The sequence below is a fragment of the Schistocerca cancellata genome, chromosome 6 (genome assembly GCF_023864275.1).
Source record: "Schistocerca cancellata isolate TAMUIC-IGC-003103 chromosome 6, iqSchCanc2.1, whole genome shotgun sequence".
Classification (NCBI taxonomy): domain Eukaryota; kingdom Metazoa; phylum Arthropoda; class Insecta; order Orthoptera; family Acrididae; genus Schistocerca; species Schistocerca cancellata.
Window position 1 is genome coordinate 484,743,283 of NC_064631.1, and position 20,532 is coordinate 484,763,814.

The 20,532-nt window shown below is 39.3% G+C and overlaps 1 protein-coding gene across 1 annotated transcript in view; it reads right to left on the minus strand.

Moving 5' to 3' along the window:
- Positions 1 to 18,969, minus strand: part of LOC126190993 (mRNA cap guanine-N7 methyltransferase) — a 137,986-nt gene extending 119,017 nt beyond the window's left edge. Inside the window, exons 1-3 of the mRNA XM_049931670.1 lie at positions 18,577 to 18,969; positions 18,297 to 18,504; positions 1,799 to 2,055 (exon numbers count right to left, since the gene is read on the minus strand). Coding sequence (XP_049787627.1) covers positions 1,799 to 2,055; positions 18,297 to 18,504; positions 18,577 to 18,684 — 573 coding nt within the window. The 5' untranslated portion in view covers positions 18,685 to 18,969. The remainder of the gene's footprint in view (positions 1 to 1,798; positions 2,056 to 18,296; positions 18,505 to 18,576) is intronic.
- Between the last annotated feature and the right edge of the window lie 1,563 nt (positions 18,970 to 20,532).

The window sequence follows — 20,532 nt, forward strand, 5'->3', positions numbered from 1 at the left end:
ACTACTCTTCTGCATCCATTGAAGAGTTAGTTGCAACTGACATGTTGTTGTGAGGCTTAAAGAAGAGCAAAACACAGAGAAGTCATCCACAAACAAAGAACACTGGACAGGGCTTTTCACTACTGATGTGACTGATGTGAGGCACACTTAAAACACTATCCTGCAGGAAACCGTTCTCCAGCTCAAAGCGATCAGACAGGATATCACTGATTTGGTATCGAAAATACCATGGCGAGAGAAAGGACCAAATAAAAATGGGAAGACAACCATGGAAGCCCCATTCATGAAGCTGCTCGAGAGTAAGATGCCTCCAAGCAGTACTGTAGGCCTTCTTGATGTCAAAATATAGAAGGTGATGCCAGCACAGGAAAGCCTGCTGTATATTTGCCTCTAACAGGACCAATTTATCAAAGGTGGAGCGACACCACCTGAACCCACACTGAAAACGACTAAGGAGCTGCCTGGATTCTAAGATCCAGACAAGGCGGCACTTAACCATGAGCTCCAATGTCTTTCCCAAGCAGCTATTAAGGGCAACATTACAATAACTACTCAAGCAGGTATGGTCACCCCAAGGTTTTAAAAGAGGAATTAAAATTGCCTCGCGCCACAAGTCGGGAAAGTGACCTGACACCCAAATGACAAAAAACCACCAACCAACTGAGATGATTGTTTTCACTCAAAAGAATGAATTCAACCACACATGAAACTAAAACTGAATGAGTCAACTGTCTTCCAACAATCAAATAAATCGATCACTTTCATTTGGTTGTTCCCATCACTATCTCATACTCTAAAACAGGGATTCATGATTCATCGAAGTGTGGTCAAAAACTGGAATGCCAACATTACCAGCTCAATCCCCCTTGCTGGATGATCTTATTTTCAAAGTTGTGACCACAATAAATGGGTATCCGCCAAAGAAAATACAGAGGGCGACTCGACCAACTAAACATACATTGGCACTCACGAATCTTAAGAAATTAAAGACAAAATTATTAATTTAGATGATACACAAACGGCGGGAACTATACTGCCCAACACAGCATACATCCGTAATCTAATACAAATTTACTGCAGCAGATGCCTCTAAGATTACATGTCACAGATTGTTTTGTTGACCAAAAACATTATGGCAGGCAGCAACATCTTTTTTTCTTTCCCTAACATTTCTATCATCTTCCTGATCTACACAGTTAGGCTAAATCCCTACTTTCTGAAATACACATTCCACAATCACACCCAATGATTCCCCCTAATTAGGTCTAAAGCTTAAGGTAAAAAGATGACTGATGATGGTAAATCAAGTACCACATTGGAGCCCCAGGTTTGATGACTCCAAACCCAACTATCGTTGACTGAACTTCCTTAGTTGCTAACCATCTGACACCATCCAAGTGCAGCTGTAGCTTCCTTTAATGCTAGGATGTGACAATTATCATCCTCTGTAAAGCAACAGTGAACTAAAAAACAATGACAAAGTAAATTGTGGTATGAGGTACAAAATCAAAATAGGCACACATGCAGAAAAATGAAAGCAATTAGCATCATAAATTCTGAAAAGGATAGATTGGGGGGAGGCTGAAGAGGGGATAGAATAGGTGGGTGGAGAGAGTGAGGCGAGAAAGAAGAGGGAGAGGGAGGGAAGGAGGGAGACAGAGAGAGAGAGAGAGAGAGAGAGAGAGAGAGAGAGAGAGAGAGAGAAACAGGAAGAAGCAGAGGCTACCAGGGAAAGTAAGATAAAAAATTTCTTTGTTTCTGTGTTCATTTCCTTTAAGAGATAATGACAAACTATTACCTTAGTACAATCTGCTGAAATAAATTCAGCAGTGAATACAGGTCCAAAACCTAGATCCGAGCGATTGCGGTTCTGTAGCTCCTTGTATCGGTTTTCGCATTGCTCAACAGATGTCGAAGCTATGTCCGCACAAATTAAATGTGTAATATTGCCTCTTCTCCATTTAAGCAGATCACCACCTTTCCCACAGCACATATCAAGCACCCGCAATGGTGAACCGCGTTGGTTTTTTTGCCATATTTTGCTTAGATACTCATCTGAAACACAAAATAGTTATCGGCTTCAATGTTGGTGGTTCAGACATCATTCCTTCATCCTGATGTAACACAATTTTAAATTGATGGATTGGTGATTTCTATTTAGTGGGCATTAGGCCATGGTCTAAAGCATGTTTCAGGAACTAATGTCTCATCTCCTAATGCTAGAGACATCCTCAGAAGCTATAAATGCATAGTTAGCTGATTTTCAAAATTAAAAAAGGCACATAAAGGTAAACTGTTTGCTGTTGCTAAACTTGTTTAAGTCTGAAAATCAAGTAACTACATCTTTATATCTTCTGAGGATATCTCCAGCATTTGGATGGTCATTAGACAATGTCTGAATAACCATAAACCAGAAATCACCAAGGATGTAAATAATGGCTGTAAAATGCTGCCCTGTATGATCAATGTAAACAGAATTTTATTACACAGTATAGTCATAATATGTATAAAAATTTAGGTGGCAAGCTGTTTCGCTCTGAATTCACCTGCTGTTCTCTCAGGCATATTATGTACACTTTCTACTGCTGTCAATGTTCCCAGCCATGTTTCTGTAGAAACATTATTGTCCTGTTTCAGCTGGCAGAGGATTGATGTACAAGAGACTGAGAAAGACAATGATTAAACATCCAGTAGGCCTTTCTTACACAATAATATGGAGGATTATTTCGAATTGTACACAATAAGGAATGCGTAAATGAACAGAAAAATATTTTTACTGTATCCTCACTATATACGAGGCTACAGTAAAAATATTTTCCTGTTCAAATATGCCATAGGATTCACAGAAAAGGCAAAATACTCAGACTAAAATGCTTAAAATGTTTGTAGTTAACCCATAGATACTTTAATGACTGTATGTATACGCTGTGGAAAAAAAGTAGTATTCAAGAATTGGAGTAAATCATAAGCAGCAAACACGCATTCTCTTTACATCACAACATAACAGCTTACAAAAATGATGTTTATGATGTACAAGAGTTGTTGTTTATAGTAAATACGCTGCTATCGCGCTGGAGATTGCAACTATGCATGTGCCCACGGTGGCATATCTTCAGTGAGCCACACAACACAGAAATAAATGGTTAAGTTTATAAACTGTTTGTGCGCTGCCATGGCTGAAGCAGCTGACTGGGAGCAAGTAGTGTAGCAAGAGTACTTGCGGTTTTTCCTCCTTTCAAATGATGTAACATGTAAGAGTCCGCCAATGGCTCAATGAGGCACCTGTAGTGCCTGAAGGGAGTTGGATCTGCGATGTTTTTTTTGGGGGGTGGGGCGTGTTTTTTGTATCATGACTTGGATCCACTCATTTAGTAACTCTGAACATGAATCAGGACATTTATTTCAACATCCTTGGTGGAATGTTTATTTTAATATTCTCAGTGACCAAGTGTTTTCCTTTCTTCTACTTTGCATAGTGAGTATCCTTCGGAAAATCCCACCTTACATGATGATGACAGACATGTCCACAGGGCTTTACATGTATGTCCCTGATTTAAAAATCACTCAGCATCTATCACACCCCAACTGGCCAGGTCATTCACCAACATCATTCTCACAGGAAATGTTTGGCACCATTTGGAACAGTAGGTGAAACATCATAATTAACATTTGTGTGTTTCATTTACAATATGTCTAATTCTTGCATGTGAGCCACATTTGTGTGCATTTGATTTGTGTGTTTGGCTTATATTTGATTTGTCATGTGTGTTAGTTTCATATATGGTGGCATGTAAAATTTGTTGGAGTTACTATTGTTATGGTGCCTATTGCTAGTACTAGTGGAGATCCTCATGCTGGTTCCCTATTGACTTCCACATTTCAATAAACAGTGTCTCCCTGAAGAGTCCATTTAATGACAAGAAAGATTTTTTTCTTTTTAACAACACAGGCTCATCGGGTAAAGATGAGATGTGTTAAAAGTGGTAATTCAATTGACCTAACATATGTATCTACCACTAGGACAAGGGAAATGTTTATGATGCATTACTGGCATGATATCATGTGGGAGTCAACTCTGAAAGGTATGTATGTTGTTTGAAAGATCCAAAATTTGTTTTGATAAAATTCTTCATTTATGCTGTTTATCTTCTTTAAGGCTGAGTATTACATGATCCAATCACATTAATGTGATCACTGCCTATGTTCGATGTCAACAAGCAATAACCATTCACAGACAGCAGGTGGCAGCACTAGCAATGGACGATATGTAAAGCGTGTCAGGGGAGGAGAGGTGGGAGACATGGAAAACAGTGCAGTCATTGTCAAAAGGCAGAAGTGAAGCTATTTATTTGATTTCCAAAAGGGCATATCATTGACTTTTGAGCCAAGGTGGAAAGTATTTCTGGAATGGTTAAGTTTACGAACTGTTTGTGTGCTGCCGAGGCTGAAGTATACTGTGCATGGCAAAATGGTGCTATCCAAAACCATCGCCGAGGCAACAATGGTGCACCATGGGCCATACATGATAAGGCCTAAAATGGCTATGGTGATGTGTACGGGCTAATTTATGTGCAACTGCTGAGCAACTAATTGCCCAGACGAGCCAAGGGGCTACCAACAGTGTCACCTCAATGACTGTTAAGCGACTGTTGCTGCGTATGGGCCACTGCAGCAGGCGCCTGGTTCATACACCCATTCAGACTGTTCTTTGTCAGCGACGAAGGCTAGAATTTGCATGCCTCTACTGCAACCAAACATTCTGTGAGTAGTACAAGGTGGCCTTTTCAGATGACTCACGCTTTATACTCCCTCGGACAGCTGGCCATTGGCGTGTAAGGCCCCGCAAGAATTCGGAGGATTCAGGCCGGAGGAGGGAGTGTTATGATCTGGGGAATGTTTTTATGGCATTCCATGGGTGATCTCGTCATTCAGGAAGGCACAATGGATCAACATAAGTATATATCTGTCCTTGGGGACCATGTCCCTCCCTATCTGCAGTTTGTTTTTTCCTTGGCGTAATAGCATCTACCAGCAGGCTAATGCAATGTGTCACACAGCTTGCTTTGTATGTGTATGGTTCGAAAGAGCAGCAGAATGAGTTTACCATACTCCCCTGACTGCCAAACTCCCCGGATTTAAATTCAATCGAGAACCTGTGTGACCACCTCGATTGGGCTGTTCATGCCATGGAGTCTTTACTGAGAAACATGGCGCAGCTGGCCACAACACTGGAGTCGCCATGTCTCCACATACCTGTTGGTATCGTCCAGAATCTGACTAACTCTATGCTGCTGTGCTCTGTAATTCAGGGTTTTGACAGGTGGCTACGTTATTGTGACAGGGCCATGTATTTGCATGTCATGAGGTGAGCGCCAATGGGATGTCTGTGACTGACTGGTTTTCTTTTTCTTGGGAAGTTTCTAGTGCTGTAATCAGTGAGGGGAAAAACTGCAGAGAAGGGCTTGCTTTGGAAAGGTATCACCCAGGTAAGCGTACAGCTGTGGTTTGAATTTTTGGAGCTGTTGTTTTCGGTAAGAATTAGGGGGGCTTGGCTATTTTGCTCAAACTCCAGTCAATATTACTAAAGAAAATATAGAGGAGGAAAGTATTACTTATTCTGATGGATGGACCGCTTTAAATAATGAGCACGTTGATGTTAACAACCATGTGGAATTTAAAAATGTTACAACTGGAGCATGTACCAATACAAAAAGAGGGTTATTTGATACCAATGGAGCTGTTAACAGTGGTATAAATCAAAAGCTACTCTGCAAATATATGTGTGTGTGTGTGTGTGTGTGTGTGTACGGGAGGGCGAGGGGAGGGGAGGGGAATGCATGTGTGAATGAACGTTTTTCTTAATTATTTTTGAATGATGTGTTTTCTGTTACATTTATTGTGAGGAATCTTAATATTTCATTGTTTTTAGTTCTTGTGGTTTATTTTACTGGCAATGAGGAGATCAGGCCTACTTGATGCATGAGAGAGAGAGAAGCATCTGTGATTTGTTACTTTTTGGATCTTATCTACTTTTCCTTTTCTGATTTTTTTAAAATAATTAAACACAAATTTAAAATGTTTCTTTATTATGATTATTATTTCTTCTGTTATGAGTCTAGGCAGGCATCTGTGATTTTTTTACTTTTTGGATCTCATCTACTTTTCCTTTTCAGATTTTTAAAAAATAATTAAACATGAATTTAAAATGTCGCTTTATTATGATTATTATTTCTTCTATTATGAGTCTCTCTTCTTCTGTGTACTTTTCCTCAAGAAAGTGCTGGCTGATTTAATCATGAATGGAATTAATTTCATTTTACCATACTGTGGCTCGACACTCTCAGTGATAAAACAGCCACATTATAGACCAAAAGGTAACACATTCAATACCTGTCCAGCCCTAGGATTTTACCTCTCACGTATCACTTCTTTCACTCTATAACTGGCTGGGTAATTCAGTTCAAACATCAGAGGAAGGCAGCAGCAAACCAACTCCAATCCAGCCATGCCTAGTAAAGCACTTATAGCATCTTCATGTGGATGGTAGCTTCAACTTAGTATACTGGTGGAGAAGGAAATACAATGATGGGTGTGGGTTGTTACCTATATTTATATGTGCCTAGTGTAAACAGATCCATGGGGGGTGGGAGGGAGGAGAGTGGCATGGCATTGGGTTAGGATAATGTTGTATGCTAAATCTACACAGGCGCCGACTCCATGGGGCCTGAAGGGGCCCGAGCCCCCTCAAAAATTCGTTTGCGGGGCTTAGCCCCCCCCCCCCATTAATTTAAGAAAATTATTCGTTACATTATGATTAGTAAAATCACAAAATTATGTTGGATTTTTTTTTTAATTTTCCTTGTTTGATGAATGCTACCTTTTAAAATACATTCAGTAATGAGTTAAAACAAATAATTATTATGGTAGTAAGCAGGTTAACTGAAAACGAGTGGTACGAATCATGATTGTGTTATGGTGCTGCAGGCACACTTAGAATTTGTCCCAGTGCGCGAACCTTCAGTTAAAGTCTGGTGTCGGCAGGCCAGCGCTGCGGCCGCAGCGACATCAAAAGGACTGGAGCAGAAGTACCTGGAACCCTCCACCTCACGTTGTCTTGACGCTTCGAGACATTACGAAGCCGCGGCTATATATAGCCCACCCTCCTGTCGCAGTCGTTCAGTGTGAATAGTTTCATTCAGGGCATGCTGCAGGCGTGTTTAGTGTAATATTTTATATGACTATATTTTATTCATTTACTTTAGTCTCTTAGGGTATTGTGAATTACGTTTGCAATGGATAAATTTGTTACCAAAAAGGCACACTTGTAAGTTGATGATACTGTAAGTCAACCTCCAACAATTATTGTGTCGTCAATTGCTTCTTCGTCTTCAGGCAAGAACTGTTCACAATGTTCACTTGAAACCTGGACAATCCAGTAAGGGAAGATCATTTCAGAAGTCTTGGTTGATCAAATATACATGGCTAGAATATTAAGCGTCTACCGAAAAAGTTTTTTGCAAAACCTGCAAAGAGGCAGATGTTAAAATTCTATTACAATTTTCTTCAAAAAAAAAAAAAAAAAAAAAAAGAAGATGCATTTGCTTCGTAGGGTTTTCTAACCGGAAAAAGGCTTTGGAAAAGTTCTGTCTTCATGAAAATACATTTATGCATAAAGAAGGTGTTCTGAAACTAAATTCTATCACTAACCAAATTGCGGCCTCCCAATTGAGTGAACAGTTACATAGTGATATGAAGAAAGGCTGTTTAGCTCTTGAGACAATTTTTACTACAGTGCAATTTCTATGCCGACAAGGACTAGCAATTAGAGGCATGAAGATGTAAACTGAAATATTTTTCAACAGTTGGAACTCCTAAAGAATGACATACCCGAGTTTAAAGATTGGTTAGGGCGTTCGGGGTACAAGTGGACACCCCACAATATTCAAAATAAGATCATTGATCTACTAGGAAAGTCTGTGTTGAGAAAGGTATTGGCTTCAATCAAAAAGACTGGACATTTTTCTATTATGGCTGATGAAACAAGTGATTCTTCGATTCTTGAACAAGTGTCATTTTGTATTCGTACTGTCGATGATGCCTTAATCATCACGAAGACTTTATTGGCTTATACGAGACCCCCAGCACTTAATCACAAACTCTGTTTAGTATTTTAAAAGATGTTTTTGCTCATCTTGATTTGTCAATGGATAACTTAAGAGAACAGTGCTATCTATGATGGTGCCTCAAATATGAGAGGTAAGTTCAAAGGACTAAAAAAGTTAGTTTTGGATATACATCCAAAAGCACGTTATTTGCACTGCTCTGCCCACAGTTTAGACTTGGCAGTTGCAGACAGTCTCCGCCATCTTACATCTATGAGGGATATTATGTCTTTAGCCAAGGACTTAATGAACACTGTAAGGGAATCCAACAAAAGGATGGGACTTTTCAGAAGCACATGCTGTGAGAGCGCCAAAAACCGAGCTGGTCTACGACCCCTTTGCCCAGCTCGATGGACTATTCAAGCTTCTAGTATCTTGAGAATATTGAAAAACTTTGAAGAACTCCTAGAGTTTTTTGAAATATTTTCTGCAGAGGACAAAACCGAGACAGGTTACAAATTTGCAGGCTACCTTGAGTCAATGTTACAATCCAAGACATTTCTTTTTACATCTTTTTTGTCATGCAATGAACCGAGTAGAGGATGTCAATGAAAAAAATTCAATGTCCTCATCTAAGTGTTGCTGATCTGGAAAAAATTTTTGAGGGCTTGATTTGTATACCGAATGGAAGGAGCGATAGTTTTGAACACTTTTGAGAATTGCGTTTAAAAGAAAAACCACAAGCTGATGATCCTTCACTTGCTTGGAATTTAAGTATACCAAAAAGTATTAAAACAATGAACTCAGCTCACCGCACACTTTCAAAACTCTAAAGGACTACTACACAGCTATTTACATTGAAGTTTGTGAAACAGTGAAATCTTACATTACTGAGTGGTTCATTTCAACTGGACTCACACAGGTCATTGCAGTTGAACAAGAGTGCTTGCTTTTAGTAAACAGAGGTGAAACAAATTTCGAAAAATCAACAGAGTTTTTTTTAAAAAATGACCTAGACATTGAGAGACTGCGCTTACACTTGAATATGTTACGATATCACTAATAAAAAACAACTAGTCTTAAACACCATGTGTGTTGTAAGAAAGTACATTACACAAGAACCTGCAGTTGAAGAAAAGTTACATGAAGTAGCGAAGTGAATTAAGCTTCTCCAATCACAACACCAACAGCAGAAGTGTCATTTAGCGCCCTTAGATGTCTTAAGTCATTTCTCCGATCAACAATGGAACAGAAACAATTGAACAACTTGGCTGTTCTTCATACCCACCGAGATGTTTTGGATGAATTGGATATCTGACCAGTCATCAACAACTTTATATTTAGTAATCCAGTCTGACACTCTACATTTGCAAATTTCTGAAGACACTCTAGCCCCAATAATGGCATTTAGAGCAATATTAAAAATCTTTATAAAATAGAGAATTAAATACATACACCTTCGGCACTTCTGCCGCAGGGCAAGGGACAGCTCCTAACATTCCCGACTGCCACTGCATGAATCCTCAACTTCTCATGGCCGAACAAAGGTCTCCCTCAACAATTTTTATTTTATCCCCCCCCCCCCCCTCCCGCACACACTCTCTTCCCTTCATTACCATTACCAAACTGACTATTCATTGATACCTCAGGACACATCCTATCACCTGATTCCTTCTTTTAGTGAAGTTGTGCCACACATTTCTTATTTTGCCAAATTTCATTCATTCAGTACCTCCTCATTTGTTAATCTACCCATCTAATCTTCAGCAATCGACTACAAGACCACATTATAAAAACTTCCATTCACCTCTTGTCTGAGCTGATTATCACCACATTTCACTTTCATACATAGCTACACTCCAAACAAATAACTTTGGTAAATACTTCCTAAAACTTATGGTTGTGTGTGACGACAAGACCACAAGGCCGCAAAGAAGTACGGACTAGATGCATCTAATGTGTGATGTTGGGTCGCTTCAAGAAAAAAAGTGGAATTAGGCAGTTTCAATGAGAAAAGGCAAACGTATTGAACTTGAAGCAAAGGCTACTTCCTATGTGCAAGATAAAGATGACAGATGGGTTGCCTATCTCACAAGAAATAATGAAACTGAAGGCCTTGGAAATTGCAACTGTCTTAAAAAGGCTCACAAGGAGAATTCTGTGTGAGTATTGGTTTGTGTTGTTGGTTTACACAGAGAAAGGGCCTTATTCTATGACAAAGTACTACACTAACATGGAGAATGCCAGTAGATCACAGAGAACTCAAGCAGGTTTCGAGGAAAAACTGATTAACTTATTTAGAAATAAGGACAGGAACACAGCAATCAATCACAATCCCAGTAGGCTTTTATTATTTTTGCCTATCCAGATTTCAGTTATAAATCTACAGTGCATTAGAGTGAGTTATAATCCAACAAACTCCCAGCAGTACATATCATTATATGACTTTACTGATGTTTAAGTGGAAGGCAGTTTCCTTCTGCCTGTAAACCAGTAAGATCATATGGGAATTTGTTGGATTACAAATGCACTGAAGATGGCTATTTATAGCTGAAATCTGGATATGCAAGACTAATAAAAAACAATGGGATTGCAACTGGATAAGAATAAAGCTGGATGACAATGCAATTGGTTGTTGGCTGGCTGTTTACTGTTTGGAATTGAAGACCAGGGGCACTAATTGCTATGGAGCCATGCTAATTTTGGATTCTTTTAAGGGACATCTAACTGCTGAAGTAAAAGATAAACTTGCTGCACAAAAGACAGACCTTGTCATAATACCCAGATGAATGATTTTAAAACTATGGGTGCCAGATGTGGAAAAAACAAGCTTTTCGAGGACAATCTCCTAAAACTGTATTCAGATCGGCTCCTGGAAGTAGACCATGTTCTTACATGTTTGGTAAAATTAAGAAACCATCAGCCACCCTTGTGTGTGAGTGGATTCTTGCTTCATGGGCCTCTATATTATCAGAGACCATCATCAAGAGGTTTAAGAAATGCTCTGTATTGAATGCATTAGAGGGCAGCATGAATGATCTACTGGGCGCGCGGGGGGGGGGAGGGGGGGGGGGGCAGAGAGGCAGAGAGAGAGAGAGAGAGAGAGAGAGAGAGAGAGAGAGAGAGAGAGAGATATGCAGTGAAGACCAGTACTGATAGTAATGAAGGTGAATAAGACAAACTCAGATTATGGTACCAGTACATTAGATGACAATGTGTTGTATTATATGTCAGAACAAATGTTTGCAGTACATACCTATGTCTTATATGTAACTAAAAGTAAATTTCTGGTAATTTTTCACCTCTAAATCAGTGTGTGGTCTATTTTTGCATAGAATATTTTTTTTCTATTTCTTCATCAAATTTAGAGGTGCAGCTTATATGTAGTGGTGGCCTATTATTGGGCCAATAAGGTAGGTGTTAGCAATTTTTTGTCTTTTTTGTTTCCCAGCAATGCTTCTCTTTTATTTCCTATCTACTTTGGCCATCATAAATAGCAAAACGCATCTTGTTACTATTCATTTTATAATCTCCTTTCATGACAATACCCATTTCATTCACTTGTTCTTCCACATTACAATAGCATCAGCAAACCTCAAAGTTCTTATTTCTTCTCCCTGAACTTTAATTTCCTTTCAAAATGTCTCCTCAGTTTCCTATACGCTAGCTCAATGTACAGATTAAATAACGTTAGGGATAGGCCACAGCCATGTCTCACTCCCTTCTAATTGTGGCTTCCCTTTTATGTGTTTCGACTCCTATAACTGCAGTCTGGTTTCTGTACGAGTTGTAAATAACCTTTCACTCCCTGTACTTTTGTTGCTGGTACCTTCAAAATTTCAACGATTGTATTTCAGTCAACAATGCGAAAAACTTACTATAAATCTGGAAACGCTATAAATGTAGGTTTACCTTTCTTCAACCTATCTTCTAAGGTACTTCGTTACGTCAGTATTGCCCCACGTTCCTACATTTCTCCGGATCCAAACCGATCTGCTCCAAGGTTGGCTTCTACCAGTTTATACTTTCATCTACAAATAATTTGTCAATATCTCACAACCATGACTTATTAAAGTGATGGTTACATAGTATACACATCATAAGCTTCTTTGAAATTGGAGTTATTACATTCTTCTAGGAGTATGACGGTATTTGTTTTGTTTCCTGGCCTTGTCCCACGTCTTCATGAGGTTAGCACATTAATAAGGTTAGCACATTAATCTGCATTTTACAATGTTAGTGGTAGGGTGGCCTGGTGCCCTTCCTGGCATCAATATTGGGGTATTTCACCTGTCTCTTCCACACTAGGTGGAAAAGTTTTGCCAAAATTGGCTCCCCCCAAGGAACTCAGTAATTCTGAGGAAGTGTCATCTATTCCACAAATCTTGTTTCCGCTTAGGTGTTTCAATGCTCTGTCAAATTCTTCTTTCAGTGGCATACCTCTCATCTCATCTACTTACTCTTCTCTTTCTATAATAACGGCCTTAAGTTTGCTTCCCATAGACAGACCCACTATATATTCCTTCCACCTTCTTTGTTTAGTATTAACCCGCTGTTTTAGCTCTTGATATTCATACAGTTGCTTTTCTTTTCTTCCAAGGTCTCTAATTTTCCTATACGTGTTGTCTATATTTGCCTTGACCATGGATGTTTGTACAGTCTTGTATTTCTTTTCTAGCCATTCCTGCTTAACAATTTTGTGTTTTTCAGATGTAGGTGACTACTTTCTTTGAAATACACCTAAATGCCCAATCAAATCTTAATTTACCAATACAAAAGAAACAGCACGAAGCTCTTTTTTCTTGAAGTAGCAGCTTTCATTCTTATTTAATATGTTAGATTTTCTGGCATATGCACAATTATTGTTACTAAGCAGTACAGTGGTAGTTTATCGTTAACATAGTGTACAGATTAAATTTCTATGGGTTTGTTGTCTTTTGTTAACATACACACTTATTTTGTCCAGAAGGTTGAAATCTTGATGAAATCTACAGAATGTGCAGAATGAGTGAAATACTATGTCTCAAATGTGATTATTCCTCAATCATAATTCTTCACAGTGTTTGTTTTGGGGGGAAAATGTAGCTGGGGGAGGGGAATGGATTACCGAATCTATGGTTCTACAGAAGTTAAAAGATACAAAAGGGCACAAAATGAGTGTTTCTTTCTTATTTTTGAAAGCAGCTAAAATGTTTGCAGAGAAATAGAATCCTCAAACCATCCCACAAAATTCTTTATTCATTACTGCTTCAAGTGGAGATAATGTCAAACTGTTGTGAGCCAAAGAATAAAATCCCTCAGATACTGTTTCCAGTGTTACAGTCTTTATCACTGCCAACATCACCTTATTAATTTCTTGTCAACCAATGCAACATGTTTGAATAACTTATCCAAAAATGGCTGGGGAAATTCATCTAAAACTGCTATATTTCAATAATAAGGATGGTGTTTTGTGTGAATTTTACATGGGATCCTGCTCCTTCCCTACTGAAACAGCAAAGGGAGAAAGTCAGCACCATGCCTTCATCTATCCACTAGGATTTAGTATAAACACTTATTTGTGGCAGTTACCTCTGGCAGACAATGGTTCTAGTGTCAATTATATATAGTTTATCTAAATGCATTGCTTCCACACTGGTTTGGGCTTTTTCAAAATGAGAAGGGTTACCTGTTGAAATACCTGCTCCTTTACACCAATTTACACAGCTGTATTCCTGCAAGGTATTGAATATTGGCTTAAAACACTTAAAAGACTTAAAAGCTCATGAATGACTGTGGCTAGTGTATTTAATAAATGTCCTATGCAAATGAACCAATAGCTTCAAGAGGGGCAGGGGGTAGGAAATTTGTAAAAATGATTCTATAGGATCATTTCCAAAAAAGTTTAAAACAAGCAGCTTTTCTAACTGCTGGTAGAACTAAACAATGTGATGACAGTGTGTATGGATTATTGTAGTATGGTGGCTTATGCACAAAACAGCTCCATATTAAATACATACTTATTATACGGCTATGGTCACCCATTTGCATAAGTCACAATGAAAGCATTCCTCTGAACCACTATAACAATCATACATGAAATTGATATCTTGAATACATAACTAAATATCTTACAATCACATTAAAATGTAAGTGTGTTACATTAAATGCATCAAGGGGAATGTTTGATACCAGTTGTAGCTTTGACCAGTGATGTAATGTTAATGGCTGCTGTAATCTCCTCCTTTGGTGAACATTTTTCCAATTTGGATGTTAGTTGGCAATGCCACTAGGTGTGAAAGCAACAAACCTAGTTCTCATGACAGACTGAAGTGTAGGCCCCTAGCTCAGCCCATTTGAAAAAAAATTGGTGCTGATATGTCACTATAACTGCCACGTTGTTTACGAAGTTTTTCATATGTTTCCCACATCACTGGTCAAAGCCAACGACTAGTATCTAATATTCCTCTTTATCTCAAATCTTACACATGAGCACAGAATACTGGAAGTTGTGTACACGACATAAAAAACAAATGCAGAGTGAACAACAGTATATTTAGTGACACACACATAAAATGGAATGCATCCAGATAACTGTTTTTGACTGTTTTCCTTTAGCTGTACCAGTGAAATTAATATTTCCTTGCAGGATCACATGTCTCATTCTTTGAGATGCCAGTAAAAATACTAATAGCAACAAAGCAAAATATAAATCATTCATTCGTGATTAAAATTTACATTTAACAGCAGGTAGAAGTGCAGTAGACTATACATTTCTATGTTCTATTCTAACATAGCACCAATAGCAGAAAATCTATCTAATTATTATGTTCACATACACTTCAACCTCCCCCATGAACCATGGACCTTGCCGTTGGTTGGGAGGCTTGTGTGCCTCAACGATACAGATAGCCGTACCGTAGGTGCAACCACAACGGAGGGGTATCTGTTGAGAGGCCAGACAAACGTGTGGTTCCTGAAGAGGGGCAGCAGCCTTTTCAGTAGTTGCAGGGGCAACAGTCTGGATGATTGACTGACCTGGCCTTGTAACATTAACCAAAACGGTCTTGCTGTTGTGGTACTGTGAACGGCTGAAAGCAAGGGGAAACTACAGCAGTAATTTTTCCCGAGGGCATGCAGCTTTACTGTATGATTAAATGATGATGGCGTCCGCTTGGGTAAAATATTCTGGAGGTAAAATAGTCCCCCATTCGGATCTCCAGGCAGGGACTACTCAAGAGGATGTCGTTATCAGGAGAAAGAAAACTGGCATTCTACGGATTGGAGTGTGGAATGTCAGATCCCTTAATTGGGCAGGTTGGTTAGAAAATTTAAAAAGGGAAATGGATAGGTTAAAGTTAGATATAGTGGGAATTAGTGAAGTTCGGTGGCAGGAGGAACAAGACTTCTGGTCAGTTGACTACAGGGTTATAAACACAAACTCAAATAGGGGTAATGCAGGAGTAGGTTTAATAATGAATAGGAAAATAGGAATGCGGGTAAGCTACTACAAACACCATAGTGAATGTATTATAGTGGCCAAGATAGACACGAAGCCCATGTCTACTACAGTAGTATAAGTTTATATGCCAACTAGCTCTGCAGATAACGAAGAAATTGAAGAAATGTATGATAAAATAAAAGAAATTATTCAGGTAATGAAGGGAGACGAAAATTTAATAGTCATGGGTGACTGGAATTCGACAGTAGGAAAAGGGAGAGAAGGAAACATAGTAGGTGAATATGGATTGGGGCTAAGAAATGAAAGAGGAAGCCGTCTGTTAGAATTTTGCACAGAGCATAACTTAATCATAGCTAACACTTGGTTCAAGAATCATAAAAGAAGGTTGTATACATGGAAGAATCCTGGAGATACTAAAAGGTATCACATAGATTATATAATGGTAAGACAGAGATTTAGGAACCAGGTGTTAAAATGTAGGACATTTCCAGGGGCAGATGTGGGCTCTGACCACAATCTATTGGTTATGAACTGTAGATTAAAACTGAAGAAATTGCAAAAAGGTGGGAATTTAAGGAGATGGGACCTGGATAAACTGACTAAACCAGAGGTTGTACAGAGTTTCAGGGAGAGCATAAGGGAACAATTGACAGGAATGGGGGAAAGAAATACAGTAGAAGACGAATGGGTAGCTCTGAGGGATGAAGTAGTGAAGGCAGCAGAGGATCAAGTAGGTAAAAAGGATGTGGAGGCTTATCTCACTAGGGGTAAGATAGATACTGCCTACAGGAAAATTAAAGAGACCTTTGGAGAAAAGAGAGCCACCTGTATGAATATCAAGAGCTCAGATGGAAACCCAGTTCTAAGCAAAGAGGGGAAAGCAGAAAGGTGGAAGGAGTATATAGAGGGTATATACAAGGGCGATGTACTTGAGGACAATATTATGGAAATGGAAGAGGATGTAGATGAAGATGAAATGGGAGATACGATACAACGTGAAGAGTTTGACAGAGCACTGAAAGACCTAAGTCGAAATAAGGCCCCGTGAGTAGACAACATTCCATTAGAACTACTGACGGCCTTGGGAGAGCCAGTCCTGACAAAACTCTACCATCTGGTGAGCAAGATGTACGAGACAGGCGAAATACCCTCAGACTTCAAGAAGAATATAATTCCAATCCCAAAGAAAGTAGGTGTTGACAGATGTGAAAATTACCAAAATATCAGTTTAATAAGTCACAGCTGCAAAATACTAACACGAATTATTTACAGACGAATGGAAAAACTGGTAGAAGCCGACCTCGGGGAAGATCAGATTGGATTCCGTAGAAATGTTGGAACACGTGAGGCAATACTGACCTTATGGCTTATCTTAGAAGAAAGATTAAGGAAAGGCAAACCTACGTTTCTAGCATTTGTAGACTTAGAGAAAGCTTTTGACAATGTTGACTGGAATACTCTCTTTCAAATTCTAAACGTGGCTGGGGTAAAATACAGGGAGCGAAAGGCTATTTTCAATTTGTAAAGAAACCAGATGGCAGTTAAAAGAGTCGAGGGACATGAAAGGGAAGCAGTGGTTGGGAAGGGAGTGAGACAGGGTTGTAGCCTCTCCCCGATGTTATTCAATCTGTATATTGAGCAAGCAGTAAAGGAAACAAAAGAAAAATTTGGAGTAGGTATTAAAATCCAGGGAGAAGAAATATAAACTTTGAGGTTCGCCGATGACATTGTAATTCTGTAAGAGACAGCAAAGGACTTGGAAGAGCAGTTGAATGGAATGGACAGTGTCTTGAAAGGAGGATATAAGATGAACATCAACAAAAGCAAAACAAAGATAATGGAATGTAGTCGAATTAAGTCGGGTGATGCTGAGGGAATTAGATTAGGAAATGAGACACTTAAAGCAGTAAAGGAGTTTTGCTATTTGGGGAGCAAAATAACTGATGATGGTCGAAGTAGAGAGGATATAAAATGTAGACTGGCAATGGCAAGGAAAGCATTTCTGAAGAAGAGAAATTTGTTAACATCGAGTACAGATTTAAGTGTCAGGAAGTCATTTCTGAAAGTATTTGTATGGAGTGTAGCCATGTATGGAAGTGAAACATGGACAATAAATAGTTTGGACAAGAAGAGAATAGAAGCTTTCGAAATGTGGTGCTACAGAAGAACGTTGAAGATTAGGTGGGTAGATCACGTAACTAGTGAGGAGGTATTGAATAGGATTGGGGAGAAGAGAAGTTTGTGGCACAACTTGACTAGAAGAAGGGATCGGTTGGTAGGACATGTCCTGAGGCATCAAGGGATCACAAATTTAGCATTGGAGGGCAGTGTGGAGGGTAAAAATCGTAGAGGGAGGCCAAGAGATGAATACACTAAGCAGATTCAGAAGGATGTAGGTTGCAATAGGTACTGGGAGATGAAGGAGCTTGCACAGGATAGATTAGCATGGAGAGCTGCATCAAACCAGTCTCAGGACTGAAGACAACAACAACAACAACAACAACAACAAAAAGATGACAACGCAAGGTGCTATAGCGGTCAGCATATTGCTGGGTTATTTCTCCCATATGTTACCAGAAAAAAAAACAAATTTCTTACAAGTGGGAATAAACGAAACGCAAGCCGACGCGAACACAGTAAAATCTGGAGGCACCATTCCATAAGATGCTTAATAAATGCACTTACATGGACTATGTACTATCCAATTAAATCATTTGTAGATAAATACATTTATTTTCTTTCTGAGTACGTACTTATAAGCATGCTCTTGATCCAGTTGTTAAAGTTACGCAGGTAGAAAATACGGCTCTTGCAGCGAGCCTCAAGCCCCTTGTCTTCAAGTGTATTGTAATGAGCTGCTACAACAGAACCATGTCCCTTGTCATCTGCTTCACGGGCTTTAGTCGACAAATCTGAGGGCGACGCTGCATTTGATGCCTCTCCTGCACCCCCATTTGGAGGCTATAGAATGGAATAAACTCATAAATTTACGAATTTACGACTTGTAAATTTTGTTACTCTCTTTATACATACCGTCACATCTGAACTGCTTGTCGGCTTATTAGCCTGGCAATCGGTATTTTCAGGGTTGTTTTCTTTCATTGTCGATGAAAGTTCATTGGCCGTAACGTTTTCGGCCATTTATTAAACAAACACAAAGGCTAACACAAAATCAAGAAAAATCAGAAAGCTCCGACTACGTGTAGCGCGTTAAACCGATCGTAGATGCATACCTAGATTAAATGTTTATGCGCTACGGCTACATGTCTTCTAAAAAGAGTGATAACCTGAATTTAAGTAGCTTGGTCACAAAACACGTGGTTTCGCGCCAAAAATTTATTGGTGTTATATCAATTTGTGTATACACAATAGCATCATCCTTTCATATAAAACCACCATTCTTCAAGGAAACATAAACATCTTTGTATCACGTATCATCTATGGAGACAGCGAACTACACAAGCTGACAATTGTTCCTCTGTAATCAATTTCGATCGAACCTTACCAGTAAAACTGGTTTTGTATAGAACAACAGTCGTTCATTAAATTTCAGTTGCTGTTGTTTTAAGCCGAGTTCACATACGCAACTAACTTCACGCTACAGCTAATGGTGGCTTTCGGTATTGGCACCGTGCACATGTCGCCACAGCTTTCATCATCGCGTCAACTGAAATCCTATGGGTGAATATTATAGTGCAGGTTATGGCAATAGAGCTGCGACAAGAGTTAAATACAAGGAAGACGAATCCCAAAGGTTACATCCGAAAATGACTTCACACAGGAATAAATCAGTGACCATAAACATATTTACAAAAGAAATTATACTTGAAGTTCGAAGAAGAAATGTTGTCTGCTATGACAAACTAACCAACAGCTGACATGTAAATATCATCCGCAGACACGCCACTCTTCCATGACTTTAGAATCTTATTGCATTCGTTGACCTAGGCATTCGGGAAGAGAGTTTGAGCATCCACCACCGTTGACCACACAGTCTAAAGCCGCCTCGATGCCTTTGAAAAGCACACGACCGATTTACATCCCTGTTCTTGTTTTAGTACAGCTTGTCCCCTCGTTCCCTCTACGTCGACGGAAGATTATACCGTAACTCCCCCCCCCCCCCCCCCCCCGCGCCTTTTATAGGTGACATTGTCCACGAGCCGTTTTCTGCAGTAGAACTGCTGCTGTTTCTCAGTACCCCACCAAGTAATAAAAGTACGCCATTCCCTTTTCCACACACGTAAATCTGGTCTTGTGTTTCTACCGTGTGTGACACAGGTACCTGACGCGAAGGTGATTACATGATATTCCACTTCATATCTGCTCTTCTTCAATACGTACCAACCGTGGGTAACTATCGGTGCGGCTGGTCAACTATCAGATATCTCACTAAAGTCTAAAGCGTTTTTATGAAAAGTCTTTACAAATAACGTTATCCATTAAGTAAATATTTAATACGAACAGAAATGGCCATGTCACAGCGTCTTCGCCAGCATTCAAACTACTTCTATGTTCAGTATAACGTGCAACGTTCTGTCGAATAAGCTGGCCACAGTACACTAACTTCGATAGGTTTTCCGTAAAAACGTATATCCTATAGCAGGCATCGGTAGTACCCGCTCCTCGATTCCTTTTGTGGTTGTGGTTTGTGTAAACACTGACCAAATCATTATGCTCTAAATCTGATTCATTAGCAAATTCTTGTACAAAACATTGCAGACGCTATATCGAGTCCTGGGACCGTCCTGAGTTTTACTGAGTTGATTTTCGATCCCATTGATATTAATCTATGAGTCCACAATAGTATGGACACTCCACGAACACGCTTTGCGAGGCATCAGACTAGCAAGTATATGCTCATTGTCGTAATGAAAGACGTGTTTTATGATAATATCTGAAGGGATAAGCGAGTGAGACCGAACAAGCACGACTGAAGAGGTTTCACGGGTGTTGTGTGTGTCCAGTTCCCATGTTGTTATATAATGGCAA